The 17769-nt window shown below is 41.2% G+C and overlaps 1 protein-coding gene across 1 annotated transcript; it reads right to left on the bottom strand.

The window, feature by feature from the left end:
• Positions 1-2149: 2149 nt before the first annotated feature.
• On the bottom strand, positions 2150-15973 carry FKBP9 (FK506 binding protein 9, 63 kDa). Its single transcript, XM_009998090.1, has 9 exons — positions 15832-15973; positions 15042-15231; positions 14192-14337; positions 11507-11696; positions 9161-9306; positions 7735-7921; positions 5997-6142; positions 4304-4467; positions 2150-2545 (listed from the first exon to the last, which is right to left on the bottom strand). Exons 1-9 carry the CDS (start codon positions 15917-15919, stop codon positions 2363-2365), a joined length of 1440 nt encoding a protein of 479 aa, XP_009996392.1. The 5' UTR covers positions 15920-15973; the 3' UTR covers positions 2150-2362.
• Between the last annotated feature and the right edge of the window lie 1796 nt (positions 15974-17769).

Below are 17769 nucleotides of genomic sequence, written 5' to 3'. Positions count from 1 at the left end.
TCTCTGCAGAAAGAGCCATTCGCTAAGATTTTCTCTGAAAAAAAAATTCTGGATACACAGAAGACACAGTTGAGTTTTGGGGTATGTTGGAAGAGAGTAAGGTGTTGTTTCCACATGGAGAACAGCTTCTGGCAACACTCAATCACTCGCTTCCAGCTCCTCATCTCAGCTCCATAAGCATGCAGAAGCAATTGGTGCATTTGAAGCACAGCAACAAGCCAGCAACCTACTTCCAAATAAAAGAAAGGAGAAAACTTGGTGCAACAGTCTTCTAAGAAAGTTGCTTTCACAAGATAATACTGCTTCTAAGGAGCCATTCCAGTCATAAACTTTTGGATTACAAGTGCTATCCTCTTACATCTGGCATAAAGGGCCACTATTACATCAACCCCAAACTAGACCAGACTTCCAGTGTTTTACATGCAATAGATGTGGTTTTGGAGCTACAGATGAAGTGAAAACACTAAACCTCAGATGCAAAGCCCAGTGAGTTTGCTTCCACTAGCTTTGGGAATGAAAGGTTTCTTACATAAAATATTTTCCTTTCAACAAGATACTTGGCATTCCCAGCTGAGTGAACTATCATCCTCCCAGGTGCCACACTAACACAGATTGGGTAATTTAGGGAATCCAAAGAATGACTTCACCCATGTAAAGTACTATAGTATTTTTTTGTATTGTTGTTGTTTATTATTCTGCATAATTTTGAATCAAACAATCTCAATTTAAAATATTTTTCCTAAAAATCAATAGCAATATTGAACGTGCTCAGGATAAGCCCTCTATGTGTGCTAGAAAAGTGCTACAGAAGAGTATTTGCTTCTACTCAGATTCCCCACCCCTCAAAATGTCAGAAGAAAAAAAAAACAACAAGCAACTTTAGTAGCTGTAGTTGATCAAAATTTTATTTAACAAAAAGATCAGTTATCCAACATTTAATGGTATCGAACTCAAAAAAAATATTTCACTGCACTTTCTATAACAACTGTATTAAAAACCAATACAAAACATTTTCATCCAATTGAAAGGCCAGTTTTTAAGAAGAGCATCTCAGGGGGCTTACAACCCATGTGTACAGATCAAGAAAAGCAAGAAACCAGTCACACAGCATATAATTGGAAGCACAACTCCCTTGTCTTCAACAGTGTCTCACTATATGTATTTGTGCTCTTTACATCTAGTGTGCTGAGAGGGGATCCCACAGCCTTCCCAAAAAACAGGTCTGTCTGTTCAGTGTATTTCATGTATTTCATTTCTAAATCTAATGGGTGATTGTCTCAGGAGTTCATATAATCTAAACAGCTCTCCCAGGGCTGATTTTGTGTTTTGAGAGATAGGCCAGAACATTTTGCAAGCATAAACATATGGGTCTATTTCTTGATTCTATCACTGTCTTTTTGTTTGTTAGCCATGCCAGACTGCTCTGCTGTATAAGCTCTAAGTACTTATTCCTTAGTGTAACAATTCCCAAAATAGGAGGCAGAAGCCCAACACAAAATCAGTTGTACCTGCTATTCATGACAGTATTTGGACCCCATAATACTAATATTTAAAATCTAACAAAACTATAAATAAGGTTGCAACTAATAAGGTTTGGGAATCACTGGTCAGAACAGTGTTTCACCAGGTCAGCAAGAAGAGTCAAGGTTATTAATTAAATATGATAGAGATAGTAGCAAACTTATTTCCTAAGGTAAAAACCCAACACATAAACAGTTACAATTCTAGGCCTGTCATATTTAATTCACAGCTTCCAGAAATTTTGGAATGGCACAGCTATCATTTGCATGTTCTGAATTTGCAAATCAGAGCTCCTGCTGGCAAATATTTGTAGGAGTTTGTTCAGTTAGTGGACAGACTGCTCGTGCTTTCTGAAAGGGACTGGGCTCAATGTCTGACCATTTTTACAGGTTATTTTAATGGGGAATACTACCTAGTTTGTTACCCTGCAGAAATATTTTGGATACAGAAGGTTGTTTTAAAATACTTTTACAAGCACTCAGTCATTTTTCCCCCCCTACCATCCATCCAACCATCCAAGTGACTGTGTATTGTTCAATGGCAACCTCCAATCTTTAGCATAAAAACAGACCACGTGGTTCACAACAGCACATATGGCAGTAGACTCTTTATCCATTTAAACATCCTATCTGGAGGCACTTAACACTTTTTTCAGATATCCCTAACAATTCCAGCTGAAAATCTCTTCCTGTTTTAACAGCCTACCAGCACACAGGCACAGGCAGACACAGGCTGTCTGAGTGCTGACCTTTCAGAAACATGCTTGCTGAAACCTCTTCCAGTACACACTTTCAAAGGGTAGGTCAACTCAGGACTCTTTTTTTTTTCTCTTCTCTTAGCTTTACAGTTCATCATGTTCCTCTTTGGCCTCCTGGTCTTTCAACTTAAATTCTTCAGCAGTAACTTTACCATTTCCATCCCGGTCTTGGTTGGTGAACATATTTTTAACAATCTTTTCAAAATCAAAACCAGGAGCCAGTTTTCCTTTGCCAGAATCGACTTGTGCTTGAATGTACTCTGAAAACTAGGTGGAGGGAAAGGAGGAGAAAACAGCTCACAGTCAAACAGCCACTTAAAACTGCAGAATTTTAAAAAGTACCTTTTATTTGTTGTTGACTATTTAGCTTTTTAGTGATTAAGTGTACATAAAAGTACACTGCTACTATCCTACATAGCTTACAATCCAAATTGCACTAATTAGGACTGACATGAGGTTAAATCACTCTTTGTGGAGCTCAACTTATTGCAGCAGGTCCTGGACCCGTAACAAAGTAAGTTCTTTTTCATAATTTACGGGGAAGATGAGTTGAACAGAGACCGACATTAGAAAAGATCTAAATTGAGAGATAGGGTTTAATTTTGCATGCTGATACAAGAAACTCACACTGTAAAACAGACATCCACCTGCACCTCACAAGAAACAACACACAAGAAAAAAGAATGAAACACAGAAGAGAGCCTTTAAGTATCAGGATACCATACGATTTGTTAAAGTAGCTTCAGGCATTCTGACTTCTGCTTGATTCCATGGTGGGGAAGGTTACAAAGTTAGTTGTCCCTAGAAATCCTTTTCCTTCTACTCATGATGAAGTTATTCAAGGTGATTAGACAACATCTGGAAGTCATCCTGCTGTCTTGCCAAAACCAGGAAATCCACAGTCAAACACAACTTTTTCAATTACTGTTACATCTCTGATGCTACCCATTGAATAAGCTCCAGCAATGAAAGCTATTTCTGACTTCCATTTACACCTTTTAGGCCAAGCATCCTCTCCTCGTTTCTTGGCTTCTCCTGCTCCTTGCTAGGTGACCCAGAAGGATGTGGATATCAACAGTCACATCCCACCTCACTCATTCTCTAGACTGATAAAAGGTCTTTTCTTACCTGCAAGGACAGAAGAGGAGGTCAACATAAGAGAGAAGATGGAGAAAGAAGGAAAACAAAGAGGTGGAAGAGAGTGTTAGGAAGAGGGGAAAATGAGATTTTGATTTTACCCCATTGGCTTGTTAAAATGCTGGAAGGCATCTCATGCTGTTCCATAGGTCCACGGCCTGCACCCTCAGAGCTGCAGGCAGCACTACTCCAAGGACAGCAAGGACAGAAAATAGGATAGAGAAAAGTGATAAAGAAGAGAGTGAAAAAAATAGAACTTGGTTAAGAGAAAATGCAGAAGAAAACGGAGGGGTTTATTACGAGAGATGGTGTGGCACAGGCAAGTGGATTTCAATCAGAGCACCTAATGACATTCTCACACTGCAGATTTTAAAAGCAAGCAAGGAGGAGGAGACTTGCTTACACAGCACACAATTCACCCACTGAAGGAGTAGCCACAGGCACTGCCAGGCTCCAGAAGTGATTATATATTTCCTGGATGCACTGCTGCAGCCTCAGCTTTGGCTCAGAAACTCACCATAAACCTCCACTCAACAGACACTGAAGGCTGCATCCTATGCCCTAAGTTATCTGTTGTTAACCTCAGTAGGGCAGCCAATAGTAAATTGTCTTATGTAGTATGGCCATTCTTAGATTTCTTTCTGGCTCCATCTCTAAAGGTAAATAAGCATGTTTTAACTGACAACTTGCTTTCCTGTTAACTTCACAACAACCACTCTGAGAAGAGAGGAGGAAAGGAAAAAAAGAGGGGGGACAGAGGGAAGAAAAGGGGAGAGAGGGAGGAAAGACCCCATTCTGCAACATCTGAGTTGACGCTGGTAGGAGAAAACATCTTGGTGATGGTGATAGGAGAAAACTACTGCAAGTGTTTTCACTGCCTCAGCTTACCTCTTCCAAAAGAACCTCTCCATCATGATTCTGGTCTATTTCTTCAAAAAGATTGGGAGAGACTTCCCCATTCCATACAAACATGTATCCTTCAGGCAAGCCAGACACCAGTTCCAGCAGTTCAATGTCAAAAACTAATACAGCACTCCCAGGCACTTCTCCTTCTGTCACAACAAATGGCAAACAGAGGTATTTATCCTCACTTACATTTAAGAGTGTATTTCCTTTTAATCCATAATTACATTTCTCTTCCTGATCCAACAGGCTCCCTACAGTGATCCCCAAGCCCCAAGAACCCAATCCCAACAAATCTTCCTGTTCAGTTCAGAAAGGATCAAAACATAAAGGCAACCTTCAGAATAAAACTGCATCCATTCCCCAGGTAAAACTGTGGGAATTAAACAATTCTCCTCTAGCCTGCCAACACACTGTGTATCAAAGCACTACTGAGAGACTGAACAGTGTCCCAACAGCTTGGGATGTTACCTCAATGAGGGCATGAAAGGAGTTTAATTTATTCCAGAAAAGGAAAACTGAGATCACCTCTAACTTTTGCCCAGTAGCAAACGAGCAGTCTCTTCAGATATCTGGTTTTATACCAAAACACTAACACTCATGCCAATTGCAGGTCATGTACATGGAATGCAATTTGAATGGTGGCACATGCCTATGACAGGTATTGTTTATAATGTTTTTGAACACAGCACATTTTTTATATTATGAGGAAATTTTTGATTTATTATATATAACTATACAATTGTATAGAATAGGATAAGAAGGTGCATACATAATAGTAATAATTTTTTATGGAAGACAGGTACAAGTGAAAACACTTCTTCATCTCTTATCACAAGTTGATTCTACAATTAAGTTGGGCAGGTGATGCCTGACAGGCAGTCTTTATAAAATACAAACTCTTCTGGAGCTACTCAAAAAACACTGCAACTTGTGCAACTGTTTCCATACATACCAAACTGTGTTGATCTTGGCAATCTCCCAGTAGACTCCATTCTGTCATGTCTTTTAACTCAGAAGACCAGTAACAACCACACATACTGGGAGATGAGATTTCTCATCACTTCTATATTGTTCCTTTTGTTATTGTTGTTATTAAAAATGTATAAGCCTCAATGCTCTAAAACAGAGCAACCTGCCTTAAATGTATTGGTGTTGGGGTCTGGACAGCACCAGCAAACTGTTTCACATCTTATGTTCAGTTTATGTAGTTTCTGAATTTTGAGTTTTCTTTCAATTTCTAACATATTAGTGCTTAACAGTCCCCTTTAGTTTTGTTTCCTGAACAACACGTCACATGTCCAAGCAGGAGGACCCAATTCCCTATCCCAGAGAACAGTGTTTACATTACTCTGCAACACCAGAGTGCCTGGAGCTTTCCATTTTGACAAAGCAGCATTACTGGGGGCATGTGTTCCCTTTTGTTCTGGAATGGTCTTTATATTGCCCATAGTAAGAGTATGACTTAAAAGACAACACAGACAGTATGTTCCTTTCATTGGAAATGGGGGGTTGGCTAAAATCATGGAATTAAAAACTTCTTTAAAAAATCTCATTCAAGCAGGTAAGAGACACTCACCCTATGTCCTCAGGCACAGCAAGTAACAAAACATGCACATTCATGTTTCAATTACTCGAGAGATGCTAAGTGGACGTGCAGTAGCTTTCACTCACTTACCAACTCCATCTTCTCCATAACCAAGATGAGGTGGAATAACAACTGTTCGTCGTTCCCCGACACACATGTCCTGAAGGCCCATGTCCATCCCTATCACCACCTGCCCAGATCCCAGAACTATGTTGTAAGTCTTGCCCAGGCTGTGTCTGGAGGGGAAGAAAAAACAAAACATCTCAACATACAGCAGAGTGTGTCTGTTGTTCAAAATCACCACAGAAACAGCAGTTTCCAGTTAGTATATCCTGTCATTGCCAAAAAATTATCTTTATGCCTAATGCTCTGTTCTACCAAGCAGTTACCTGAAGCTGTTCTCAAGGTAGCAAGTCTTTTCATGAAATCAATCACTACAACATAGCAATCACTTAACCAAAATTGCTTGGAAGTATACTACTACTGCTGCTACTTAACACTATAATATTTTTAATTATACCTTGCTGTTGGTGGCTCATTTCTAAAATTAGAAATTGTAATGAGTTAAAACCCCAGAAGCTAAACCCGAGTTGTGATTCTAAAAGCAGAGTGTGCAGTGTTAAGACTTTTCACTCACTGTGTGTCACAGCAGCAGAACCCTTTGTTTTGTCAGTCTCCTTTCTTTGGTTATTTGGCTTGGCAGGACATGCTTGTACAACTCAGTATTATTTGGAAAGAAAACAGTTTGGTGGCTAGGAGGTCAGCCTTAAAATTAGGAGCATGAGATTCATGAACTTTGATTCTCTATAAACTGCTTTGAATATAACAGTTTTGACATCCCTTGGTTCCTGCTACGAAATGGGAATTGAGCATTCCTACCATATAAAAGGTGTTTTGAATCTAAATGCATTATTGCATACATACTTGCCTACAACATCACATCATGTGCTTCAACATAAGGCAGCTTCTCAGCTCTGCAGGCTACTGTGTACGCTGTGAAAACTATGAGCTGCTTCTATCTTATTTATAACATGTTTAAAAATAGCTTTTCCCAACTTCCCTTCCAAAAAGAAAATAATCTTTAGATGACGTGCATTATCCAAAAGATGAAGGCAGAAAATAGCTAGCAGAAATATTCTTGTAGCTGCAGTGAACAGTATGATGGGCTCACTTTAGTTCTATATGAGACAGACTGCAGCAATCTCTGCTCCCCTGATAAACCTGCTGGCAACAGGGAGGAGGAACATTATAATCACAGTCGCAATCAAGCACTCTGATAGTTTCTCCATGAGGACACTTAAAGCAACACTAGAATAGAAGAGAACCAGCACCCATGTGTGGTATAGATGTGGCAGTGACCATTTCCTCAAGCTAGCTTTAACAAGACTACACTGAGTACCAGAAGTCTCTCGGGAGCACTGAATTGGCACAGAGTGCAAACCCTACCCAAAGAGCTGAATACACCTGGGTAGTTTGTTCACTCAGAGCCCTGTCTCATGCTGGTCTGACTGGCCCAGACACCCAAACTAGCCCATTTAAACAAACTGCCACAGAGACAACCTGTTGCATCACTACACTTGTAGTGTTTATGTTCTTCTCCAACACCCTCCTACAAGCCTCTTTGTTCCCAGTTCTCTCATTATGCTATGACAGATTGCCTTTTTCTTTTCCTCCTCCTATATATCTTAGACAGGCAGACATACAAACACATTCTACATAAATTCACTTAAAAGATAAAATTTGTAGTCCCTGCCAGCCTGCTTTGCAGGCAAACCACTCAGCTTTCACAGCTGCTAGGGACTTTTTCTCTACTAAGTGACACACTTACGTCGAGTCTAGCAAAGTCCCATCCAGGAGCGAGGCGTTGTAGTGATACTTCAAGTAATCTCCCTTCTTACTCAGGACGGTGCAATTGGAAGGTTTGTAATTAACAGTAATGCTGACTGAATCTGAGGGGTTGTGGAAGTCAACCACGTGGATGTCAAAGACCAGCACTGCAGATCCTGGAATCTTTCCTAAATCGGAAACAAATCAGGCAAGTAGAGAAAGAAATAGTACACAAACAGGCTCATGCTGACCAGGTACTGCACCCTGTAGGAATATATATTCCCAGTGTGTCTGCTACCAAGTCATTTTGCCCCTCTCATTCAGAATGAAAGGATTACAACTCCTCTGTATGCAACAGATGTCAGCTGCATCCAATGTAAGAAAGAAAACCAGCAGAAAAGCACTAAACACGCACTTGGGTCAATAGTGAAGGAAAAAAAATTCCATTATTCTGAATTTGAAAATTATGCAGAAATGAAGCAATAACCATATATTTCCTGTGGCCATCCTAAATAACCAGTTCGTGTTTCATGTACCAATTCATTATTGATCATCAAAATTCTCTTAGGACTTTTCATGCTTCAAAGGATGCCATTATGTCTAAAAGGATTTATGTTTTTAGAAGGCCACGACAGCAACTTCTCTCCAGCATGACCTGCAATCACATCATCAGACTGACAGACACACCCAGGCCCAGGAATGGGTTTTTTGGTAGATGAGTCTAATTCCCAAATCAACAGCATTGTATGTGCATTCCTAGTAGAGGGGATTTTCTCCTAAGTCTGTTTTTTTCCAAATAACGTCCCAGGAGGTACCTTTTGAAACACCAGCCATAAAACCACGACCAGCTAGAAGGGTTATTATATTGAACCCCTCACAGCTATCTTTTTAGGTCTTAATGAGTTTTCCCAAGGGAATCCTAATTGTATGTTACACATAGACAGAATTTTGCTGCTATGTGCATCCACCATTTACAGATGTGGCTCAGGAGTCCACAAAACCTGTGGCTGTGGAAGGAACCAGGAAGAAAACTTCACACAATTAATTCCTTCAGCACACAGAGCCTGTTAAGACACACAGGTAGGATGATCTCACACTTCAGAGCTCCTGGCATCCAAGTACCAGCCTGATTATCCAAATGAGTTCAGGTCACCAAGTACCAGGCTGCCTGAAACACTAATTATCCAAATTATTTCAGGCCACCAATTACATGTGAGCTTGTTCTGCATTCTTGTTGTCCTACCTATTTAGCTAATTAAAATAATTTTGAAATTCTGGGTGTCACCCTGTCAGGTGCATGCCCACAAAATAATGAACTAATTAATAAGCCTTTCAAATGCCAAAAAAATGGAACTACACACAGGTGCACTGAGCAATAAAAGCAAATTCATTAACTATGGAAGATTGGAATGAAAAGTCAAGCTCACCTCTTCCTTCTTCTCCATATCCAAGATGAGGGGGGATGATTATTCTCCTTTTCTCACCAGTGCATACACCCAGCAAACCTTCATCCATGCCAGCAATCACATAACCTTTCCCAACATAGGTGTCGTATGTACGATTTCGGGAATAGCTAAGGAAAATGTGTAGAGAGAATCTTGCAAGAGATTGTCTACAACACAACTCTTCAACCAGATACAGACAAACACAGGGTCATGAACTAGCACCTGAGAGGCACCATGTTCACCACATTCAATGACTCTAGGCCACCAAGTGTCATTGGTCAGTGATGCGTGTGTGTCATTTGTTAACCAGTACTGGGACCCTGGCTAGGGAACAGCTTATTCCCAAATGCATTTCTGCTATATACTAAAAGAAAGTCTCACCTATTTATGCATTTTAGAGTGAACAGAAAACATATTTTGATACGTAACTGAAAAAAAAAATATAATTGTTTTCTCCTTTTAATTTTCCTCTGCCCTGACTCTAGTAAGTGCTTATCAACTAGATAAGGTTTACATTCATTTTCATGAGACACCCTTCCACTGTCTGATTTTACAACCACAGCTATGTAGTCCAACTACTGCAAGCAGGAGGTGGGATAAATAGGTTATCCTGGGAGGCACAGCATTAAAATGAGTCATGACAACAAAACAGTACCAATATTATTCCTCTCTTCCAAACTATGCCAATCACTTATACATAGGTTGAAGAATCTGCTTCAACACCTAATGATAGAATGAAAAAGCCTACAACAACCAATTATATTTATTACAGGGATGTGTCTGTCTTCTGCCTTTCTTCAAGGCGTGCTACATGAAGGCACAACCCAAGGAAGGGAAGGCAAAAAAGGTTGAAATTGAAAGAGCAAGACCAGCACAGACACTGATGTATTTCAGAGGTTTATTCAACTGCTCTAAGTCCAGCCAGCCCTGGCTGAGCTGCTCAAGGGCAGTTCTGCAACTGAGTATTGCAGAGGTAAAAATAAAAATGAAAGAAAATATTATTAGAGCTCTCGACCCCAGCCATTTGCAGTGCTTTTGGCATGCTCCCTCTTCTAGTGAGAATTTTTTTCCTGGCCATCTCCAAGGCTTTCAGTAGCTATTCTTAGCTGCTGTTATTTCATAAATACTTGTTAAATACTGGCCCTTATTGTAAATTCTGCAGGAAGCCAGGATACAACACTCTATTAAGCCCTCTAACAACTGTCACCACTTTAGAATGATGTCAGTGAAGCATTTATTACTATTTATTGACAAAAACCCTAATATAAACACTACAGCCACTTTCAAAAATTCAAATAATTTCATTTTTACAGACAATACTAATTTACATCTCAAAAAAAGAAAGATTCTGGGCAGGTGGAGTGTGAATAAGCTGTAAGTTCTTAACTTACAAGTTTTCGTAAGCTATAAATGAAAGGTCAACAGTGATGGCTGCTGATGCAGGTCTCCTGTTTTTTATCCTCCCACCAGGCTGGGCAGCTGAATGGGGAGGTCAAGATTAATTCTGAATGTTACTGCACCTCAATTCAATTACCTGAGATACAATTCCCTGACTCTTGCCTATGGGAAGCAGCACAAATGGCATACTATTCAGCTAATGTTTGCAAACTGATCCTGATCTTCAGCTTGCAGCAGACATAGAAGCATGAAAAAAAAAATATTAATTAGTTTATTTTGTAAAAGATTTTATAGTGGCTCACTTTCAACTCTTTTTAGCTACTTGTGTCAGCTGTCCTGAAAGCTGGAGTGGAAAAGTGAAGTACTGCTCATTAAAGAGCAAACAAAAGTGACAGAAAGTTACAAGGGCATTATTCATTATTTCATTCTGTCCATGAGGCCCATAGAGAGTTTTGAATCTGATGTGAAAGCAGTCTCTCTTCCTCTGTCACAGAAACCCTGCTGCTGAATTCAGTCTTGACAGTCCTAGGCCTTCAAACTGCAAACAGCTTTCTAGTACAAACGGAGAGACTGTCTTGAGATTAACCTCTAACTAGCCCCTGGCACACTGACTCGCAATTCATAAAATGGGAATCACGTTTCTTTTATCTCTTCTGCAGTGTTATCTGCTTGGCAGATGAATTCCATAGTGTCTCAAACCCACGCAGCTTCAGCAGGTCCATCACCACCCCTAGATGGCGACATAACACAGACCTTTTGTCTTCCTTTCCACATTGGAACGGTTTCTATCGAGTTTTTTAAGAAGGGAAGACTTGCATCTCCACTCAAAAAAATTCAAAAAGGAAGGAAAGGCAAAGAATTGGCTTCGGGTATTTTACAGGCTTGACGGATGAGTCGGATTGGAAACGGGGTTTGTAGGGGGCTGGTTACCTGGAATCAAACAACGTGCCATCCAAGAGGGTGCCATTGTAATGGTATCGAAGAAAGTCTCCCGTCTGGCTTCTCCGCTCACAAGACTCAGGCACCTGCTGGTTCTCAATACTGATACCATCTTTAGGGTTATGGAGATCTAGCAAAACCACATCAAAGACGAGGGAAGCTTGGCCGGGGATCTCCTTACCTACGGAAGTGTCAGAGCAGAAAATTGGGAAGAAATAGCTACAGGGAGCTTAAATATGACCTCCCCACCCACAGTCTGCTTCTAGTCACTCTTTTTCTCTTTCATGTGTGGGTTTGCTACTCAATTCTCTGACTGAATTATTCCATTCAGGCCCTATTGTGATGGCAGTGCCTCACTGAAAAAAAAACAGCCTCTTCAGCAACATCCCATCTTAGCCAATATACACCAGGTCCACCTGAGCTGCACCACTCAGTCTACCAGTATTTCCAACACACTTCATGGAAGCACATAAAATAACCCCTGGACTACAAATGTGGAGCATCTGCCCTTACCATTCTGTTAATATCAAAACAGGACAACATACAGTGGAAGCTGAAGAAGGGTAAATGAAGTATCCCAGTGAAAAGGTCCCCTTCCATCTACACACAAATTATAGTGCAAGTTGATTTGACTGAGAACTATTGAGCTCAAGATCCTGGCAAAATTTTAACACATAACTCCACAAACTTTTGTTATCCACTGAGACAGCTATCACAGTCAATGGTAATGAAGTCATGGAAGGGGTATGAAACTTTGTACACCACAGACACATCCTTAAACATTAGAGCAGAGAAGGAGTTTAAGCCAGAAAATAGCCAGCCCTACCCAAGGGGATGTGACACTGGACCTGATGGTCACCAATGCAGATGAGCTCATCAGGGATGTCAAGACTGGAGGCAGCCTGGGCTGCAGTGACCACACACTGGTGGAGTTCACAGTTCCCAGGGATATGAGTCAGAGGAGGAGTATGGTCAGGATTCTGAATTTTAGGAAAGCAAACTTCCAGCTCGTCAAGGAGTTAGTCAGTAGGACCCCCTGGGAAACAGTCTTTGGGGACAATGGAGCAGAACAGAGCTGGCAGATCTTTAAGGATGCTCTCCATAGAGCACAAGAGATCTCAATCCCCAGATGCAAGAAATCAAGTAAGGAAGGGAAGAAATAAGCATAGCTGAGTCAAGAACTGCTGCTGGCCAAACTAAAAGGCAGGAAAGAACTGCACAAGCAGCTCAAGTAGGGACTGGTGTCTTGGGAATAGTACAAGGACACTGTCACATCAACAATATAGACAGTGGGATCAAGGGCATCCTCAGCAGCTTTGCCAATGACACCAAGCTGACTGGTGCGATCAACAGGCCAGAGGGACAGGATGCTATCCAGAAGGACCTGGACAAGCTAGAGAAGTGGGCCTGTGTGAACCTCATGAGGTTCAACAAGGCCAAGAGCAAGGTCATACACCTGGGTAGGAGCAATCCTCGTTACCAAGACAGGCTGGGGGATGATGTGAGAGAGAGCAGCCCTAAAGAAAAGCACTTAGGGTACTGGTGGAGAGAAAGTTGGACACAAACAAACAATGTGCACTTGCAGCCCAGAGGGCCAATTGCATCCTGGGCTGCATCAAAGGAAGTGTGGCCAGCAGGTCAAGGGAGGTGATTCTGCCCCTCTATGCTACTCTTGCAAGACCCTCCTGGAGTGCTGTGTCCAGCTCTGGAGCCTTCAACACAAGAGGGCATGGACCTGTTGGAGCGAGTCCAGACAAGGGCAATAAAAATGATCAGAGGGCTGGAGCACCTCTCCTATGAAGACAGGCTAAGAGAGTTGGGGTTGTTCAGCCTGGAGAGGAGAAGGCTCTGGGGAGACCTTATACCAGCCTTCCAGTACCTGAAGGGGGCCTACAGGAAAGTTGGGGAGGCACTGTTTACAAGGGTGTGTAGCAATAAGATGATGGGCAATGGTCTTAAAATAGAGCAGGGTAGATTTAGATTAGACATTAGGAAGAAGTTTTTTACAATGAGGGTGGTGGGTCACTGGCACAGCTTACCCAGAGATGTGGTCGAGGCCCCATCCCTCGAGACATTCAAGGTCAGTCTTGACCAGGCTCTAAGCAACCTGATCTAGTCAAAAAGGTCCCTGTGCACTGCAGGGGGGGACTGGACTAGATGACCTTTAGAGGTCACTTCCAACCCCACACATTCTATTGTATGATTCTATTCTAATTGAGAAAAGCACCACTAACTATACCTAACTGCCCTCTCATTTAACATGTAACCCAGTATGTATGACCTGCAGGCTGAATACAGTCTCATAGGACAATGAATCCATCTTGTATTTATCACGTAGGCATTAGTTGCCAAAAAAAGAGCATAAAACTGGAACTAAAAATACATTTTTCTTTTGTAAAAACTTCCCTGCTCTCTGTGGCAGTCATTGAAAGAATTCCGCAGTCATCTGACTTCCATCTTTTGGAGCTACTAGATAGTAATTTCATTCATTATTTTTAATCTTTTACTTTCTAACCAGTCTAATCTGGTACATAATACATTTTTAACCTCTCTTTCCATCACTGTACTCCTTCTGTCTAAAATGGGTAATAATGCTGCCCATACATGCAAAATACAAGGTACAAGGTTTCTTTTAAATATGGACAACTTGGGGGGGAACAAAATATTGACATTTACCATCTCCTTCTTCTCCGTATGCCAGGAAAGGTGGTATTGTGATAATGCGCTTCTCTCCTACGCACATTCCCAAGAGGCCCTGGTCCATACCAGGAATCAGCCATCCAATTCCCACATAGGTATCGTAAGTGCGCATCCGATTATGGCTAAAAATGAAAAAGAAAGCCCAAACAAAATACCCCATAATCAACCATCAGACAGCCACAGGAAAGAACAATATTCACCTTCAAAAGCCACATGCTACGCACAGTATAACTCACAACCTGCTGCTTCAGATATTGCTCCTTGATTTATCAAGGGCTGGCTGGGTAGGGTTTTCCAGAGTGCTTGGCTATTTCAGGAACCTAACAGAGGTTTTGAAAAGTGGCTCACAAAAATAATGGCAGCTGTTATTAAAGCATCCTTGTCCACAGAACTTTGATGACATACAGATGCTGTAAACTTAAAATCTCAGAATGAAAGCGTTAGGAGCTCAATTTCACCACATACTGCTTAGTTTAGAAAGCTTGTACCTAACTTGAACAGCTCTGCTGCTGTGGTTGTAAAAACTATCAACTGACTGCAATAAACAGTAATATAGATATAGGGAATGACTTTTTTTTTTTAATTAAGAATCTGGGCTGGTAATGCTCATGCAGAAATAACAAACTGTTTTATTGATTTAAGTAAGTACTGCTGCCCTGTAATCTCTGCATAAATTACAGACACTTACATGATGCTATATTTCATTTCTTGTCTTTCTGGGCAATTAGCATTAATTGTTATACCAGTGAAGGGGGAGGAAATGATGGCTTACAGTGACATCAGATACCTATTAAAAGACACAAAGACACACAACCCAGCTGTGTACCTTGAATCAAACAGGGTCCCATCTAAGAATGTTCCATTGTAATGGTATCGTACAAAGTCAGACACCTGGACTGTCCGAGGACATTTGCCAGGTTTGAAGTAAGTCTGAATCTGCACTTCGTCCTCCGAGTTCCAGAGATCGATCAGAAGGACATCAAAATGGAGCACAGCATTGGGGGGTATCACACCAGCTGCAAAACCAAAAAAAACCACAATCAGTCTTATTTCCCTTTTTCTACAAGACACCAGCGAAATGGGAACCAATCTACGCATTCCCTGAACAAAATCCATGATGTACAACTTACTCCTTTTTGTGCTTACATCCCCCTGTCCCCTTGTCAGTCTTGCAGTTCCATAAGGGAAGGTAGAATCTGGCAACATGAACTGTTATCAAATACGTCCATCAGGCAAACTGCTCTTGATTTAGCATTTGTTGCCTCTGAGTCTGCAGATCAAAGCTGCTTTTGGCACTGACAAGACCTTGTGCAGCGCTGCAATGTCAAGACACAACTATTTAACAGTGAGGTAGGTAGAAATAAATAGTTAACTTCAGTAGTAAGGATCATTTGCTGACGGTCCCCTATAGCCAACAGCTCTTCCTTCCACACGCGGAGGGAGCCTGGAGCGATTAGCTGGGCTGCAGGCTTAACAAACGCCCCGAAGAAAGGGAAAAACCTCTCAGAAATTCCCTACTTGCAATTTCTACCCTTCTCTCCTGCGACTCCTCTTTCTCCCTGCTCTGCTCAGTCACCTGCACAACCAGCTGTTCACCAGCCCCGTGCCACACTTACAGACGCCCTCACTCCCGTAGGCGAGCTGCGGGGGGATCTTCACGAACCGCCGCTCGTTCACGCACATGCCGACCAGAGCTTGGTCCATCCCAGCAATAAGTTGACCTTTTCCCACAAACACGTTGAACGTGGACCCCCTGTCATAGCTAACGAGGAAAAAATGAGCAAAAATATTAGTGGTTTGTTCACTCATCGTTCCGCTATTTATGTTTTTTTTCTGAGAGTTTAACCATACCTTGTCTCCCCCTCGCCCTGTTAGCATAACTGCATCACAAGACAGCTGCCAAGAGAAGGGGAAAACCTGAACGTTCCTGAGACTTCAGCCCAGCTCTCCTTCTGTTCACTGCCCACCATCTACCCGAAACACATCCTAGTGGTGTGCAAAGTATCCTGAAGGCACGACAAATGGCTAATTCACACACCAACACTGTAAGCAGCGCTGGAAAATTATGAATGAGAAAGAAAACGGAACACTCTTACAAGATAGGAAAGGATGGATGCTCCCACAGTAGGATCTCAGCATATTGATTTTGGTGAGTAACACACCAAAACATTACACAAAATCAATAAGATCTTAGCCAATATACACCAGGTCCACCTGAGCTGCACCACTCAGTCTACCAGTATTTCCAACACACTTCATGGAAGCACATAAAATAACCCCTGGACTACAAATGTGGAAATATACAATACAAAATATCTTGGTTTGGGATTCTCTATGGGAGAAGAGGAAAGACACAAAGATGCCTTTTCGAATAAAAGTTGTGAGATTTGCCAATTGGTTATTTATTTTCTCCAATTGTTACTTATTTTCTTCTCCACATTCCTAGCTCTCCTGTGACTAAGCCTTCAACAGCAAAAAATACAGATGTACTTTTAACAGCAAGTTTGCCAGACCAGGAATCAAGTTACCTACCTAAATGATCTTCCACAAATAGAAGATACCATAAGACATTAACATTTGAAAGGTAAAAGAAATGATCACAAAATTTTCCACAGAGAGCAGCAGCATTACCACAGCAGAACACTAACATTAGCTTACGTGGTTAGTTTGACCACTTTAAATCTGCACAATTACCCTACTTTGCTGTGCCCAAGTAACTGCCATCATGTAGGTTTTTTAAGCAATGTGTAAACATGCAGCAGGAAGCATTTCAAAAGCCTCATTCCTATTTTCACGCTTTTACTCCGTCCATTTTCTCAAATTCCTTTCATAACTTAAAGGACCTCTGGGGTTTGGGTTTTTCTTTTTTTTTTTTTTTTTTTTTTAATTATTAAAAGGCAGTACTGGAAAAAAAAAGAATTACAAAAAGGCTATTGCCACTTTGCCTGCTAAAATATTCTGGAAAGCAGCCAGCAGCTAGATATCACTAGGGAAATGATGTCAATCTTTCCTTCGAAGACTGTACACATCACTTCCACAACTTACTGAGCCTCCTAACAGCCCCAAAGCCTTGAACCTCTCAGATATTTTACTGAGTGATCCCTCTGTTTGCTCTACTTCTTTTTTTCTTTTTTTTTTTTTCTGGCAAGCACTTCCCTTAAACTAGACAAGTCTCTATACAGACCATTCACTTTCAGTTGCACAAATATTCCTACTCCCAGGCGAGGATGGAAAATATTTAAATCAGGTCCTAACAAACTCTTACTGTACACACAAAAACATAACTAAGATGTTAAGACTAATAACACAATAGGTTCTAAGAAACCCCAAAAAGTAGTATTTTGTAGCAATTTATGAAGTTTGGCAATACAGCTGGGATGGACTCAAACCAGAAGAACTTTTTTGTGCCAAAAATAAACCTACAATTAAGGAAACATCGACGCTAAGCAGAGAACTGAACAAAGCAACGAACAGACCATGCAGCTTTGCAGGACTGACTTTGCAGATTCCTGAAAACTAAGCAAAATTAGTTTCTGTTACTGGAATGCACCAAA

Source organism: Chaetura pelagica, unplaced genomic scaffold, assembly GCF_000747805.2.
Source record: "Chaetura pelagica isolate M959 unplaced genomic scaffold, ChaPel_1.0 scaffold485, whole genome shotgun sequence".
Taxonomy (NCBI): domain Eukaryota; kingdom Metazoa; phylum Chordata; class Aves; order Apodiformes; family Apodidae; genus Chaetura; species Chaetura pelagica.
This window is presented reverse-complemented; position numbering and strand designations above follow the sequence as displayed.

What these genes read in the sequence shown, in the direction of transcription:
- FKBP9 (XM_009998090.1), bottom strand. Translation starts at nt 15,919, where the DNA reads ATGGACCAAGCTCTGGTCGGCATGTGCGTGAACGAGCGGCGGTTCGTG. An exon ending in CTACGGGAGTGAGGGCGTCT is followed by an intron (nt 15,232 to 15,831) that starts GTAAGTGTGGCA and finishes TTGGTTTTGCAG; the next exon opens with CTGGTGTGATACCCCCCAAT. An exon ending in GAGAGGTTCTTTTGGAAGAG is followed by an intron (nt 2,546 to 4,303) that starts GTAAGCTGAGGC and finishes CCCTCCACCTAG; the next exon opens with TTTTCAGAGTACATTCAAGC.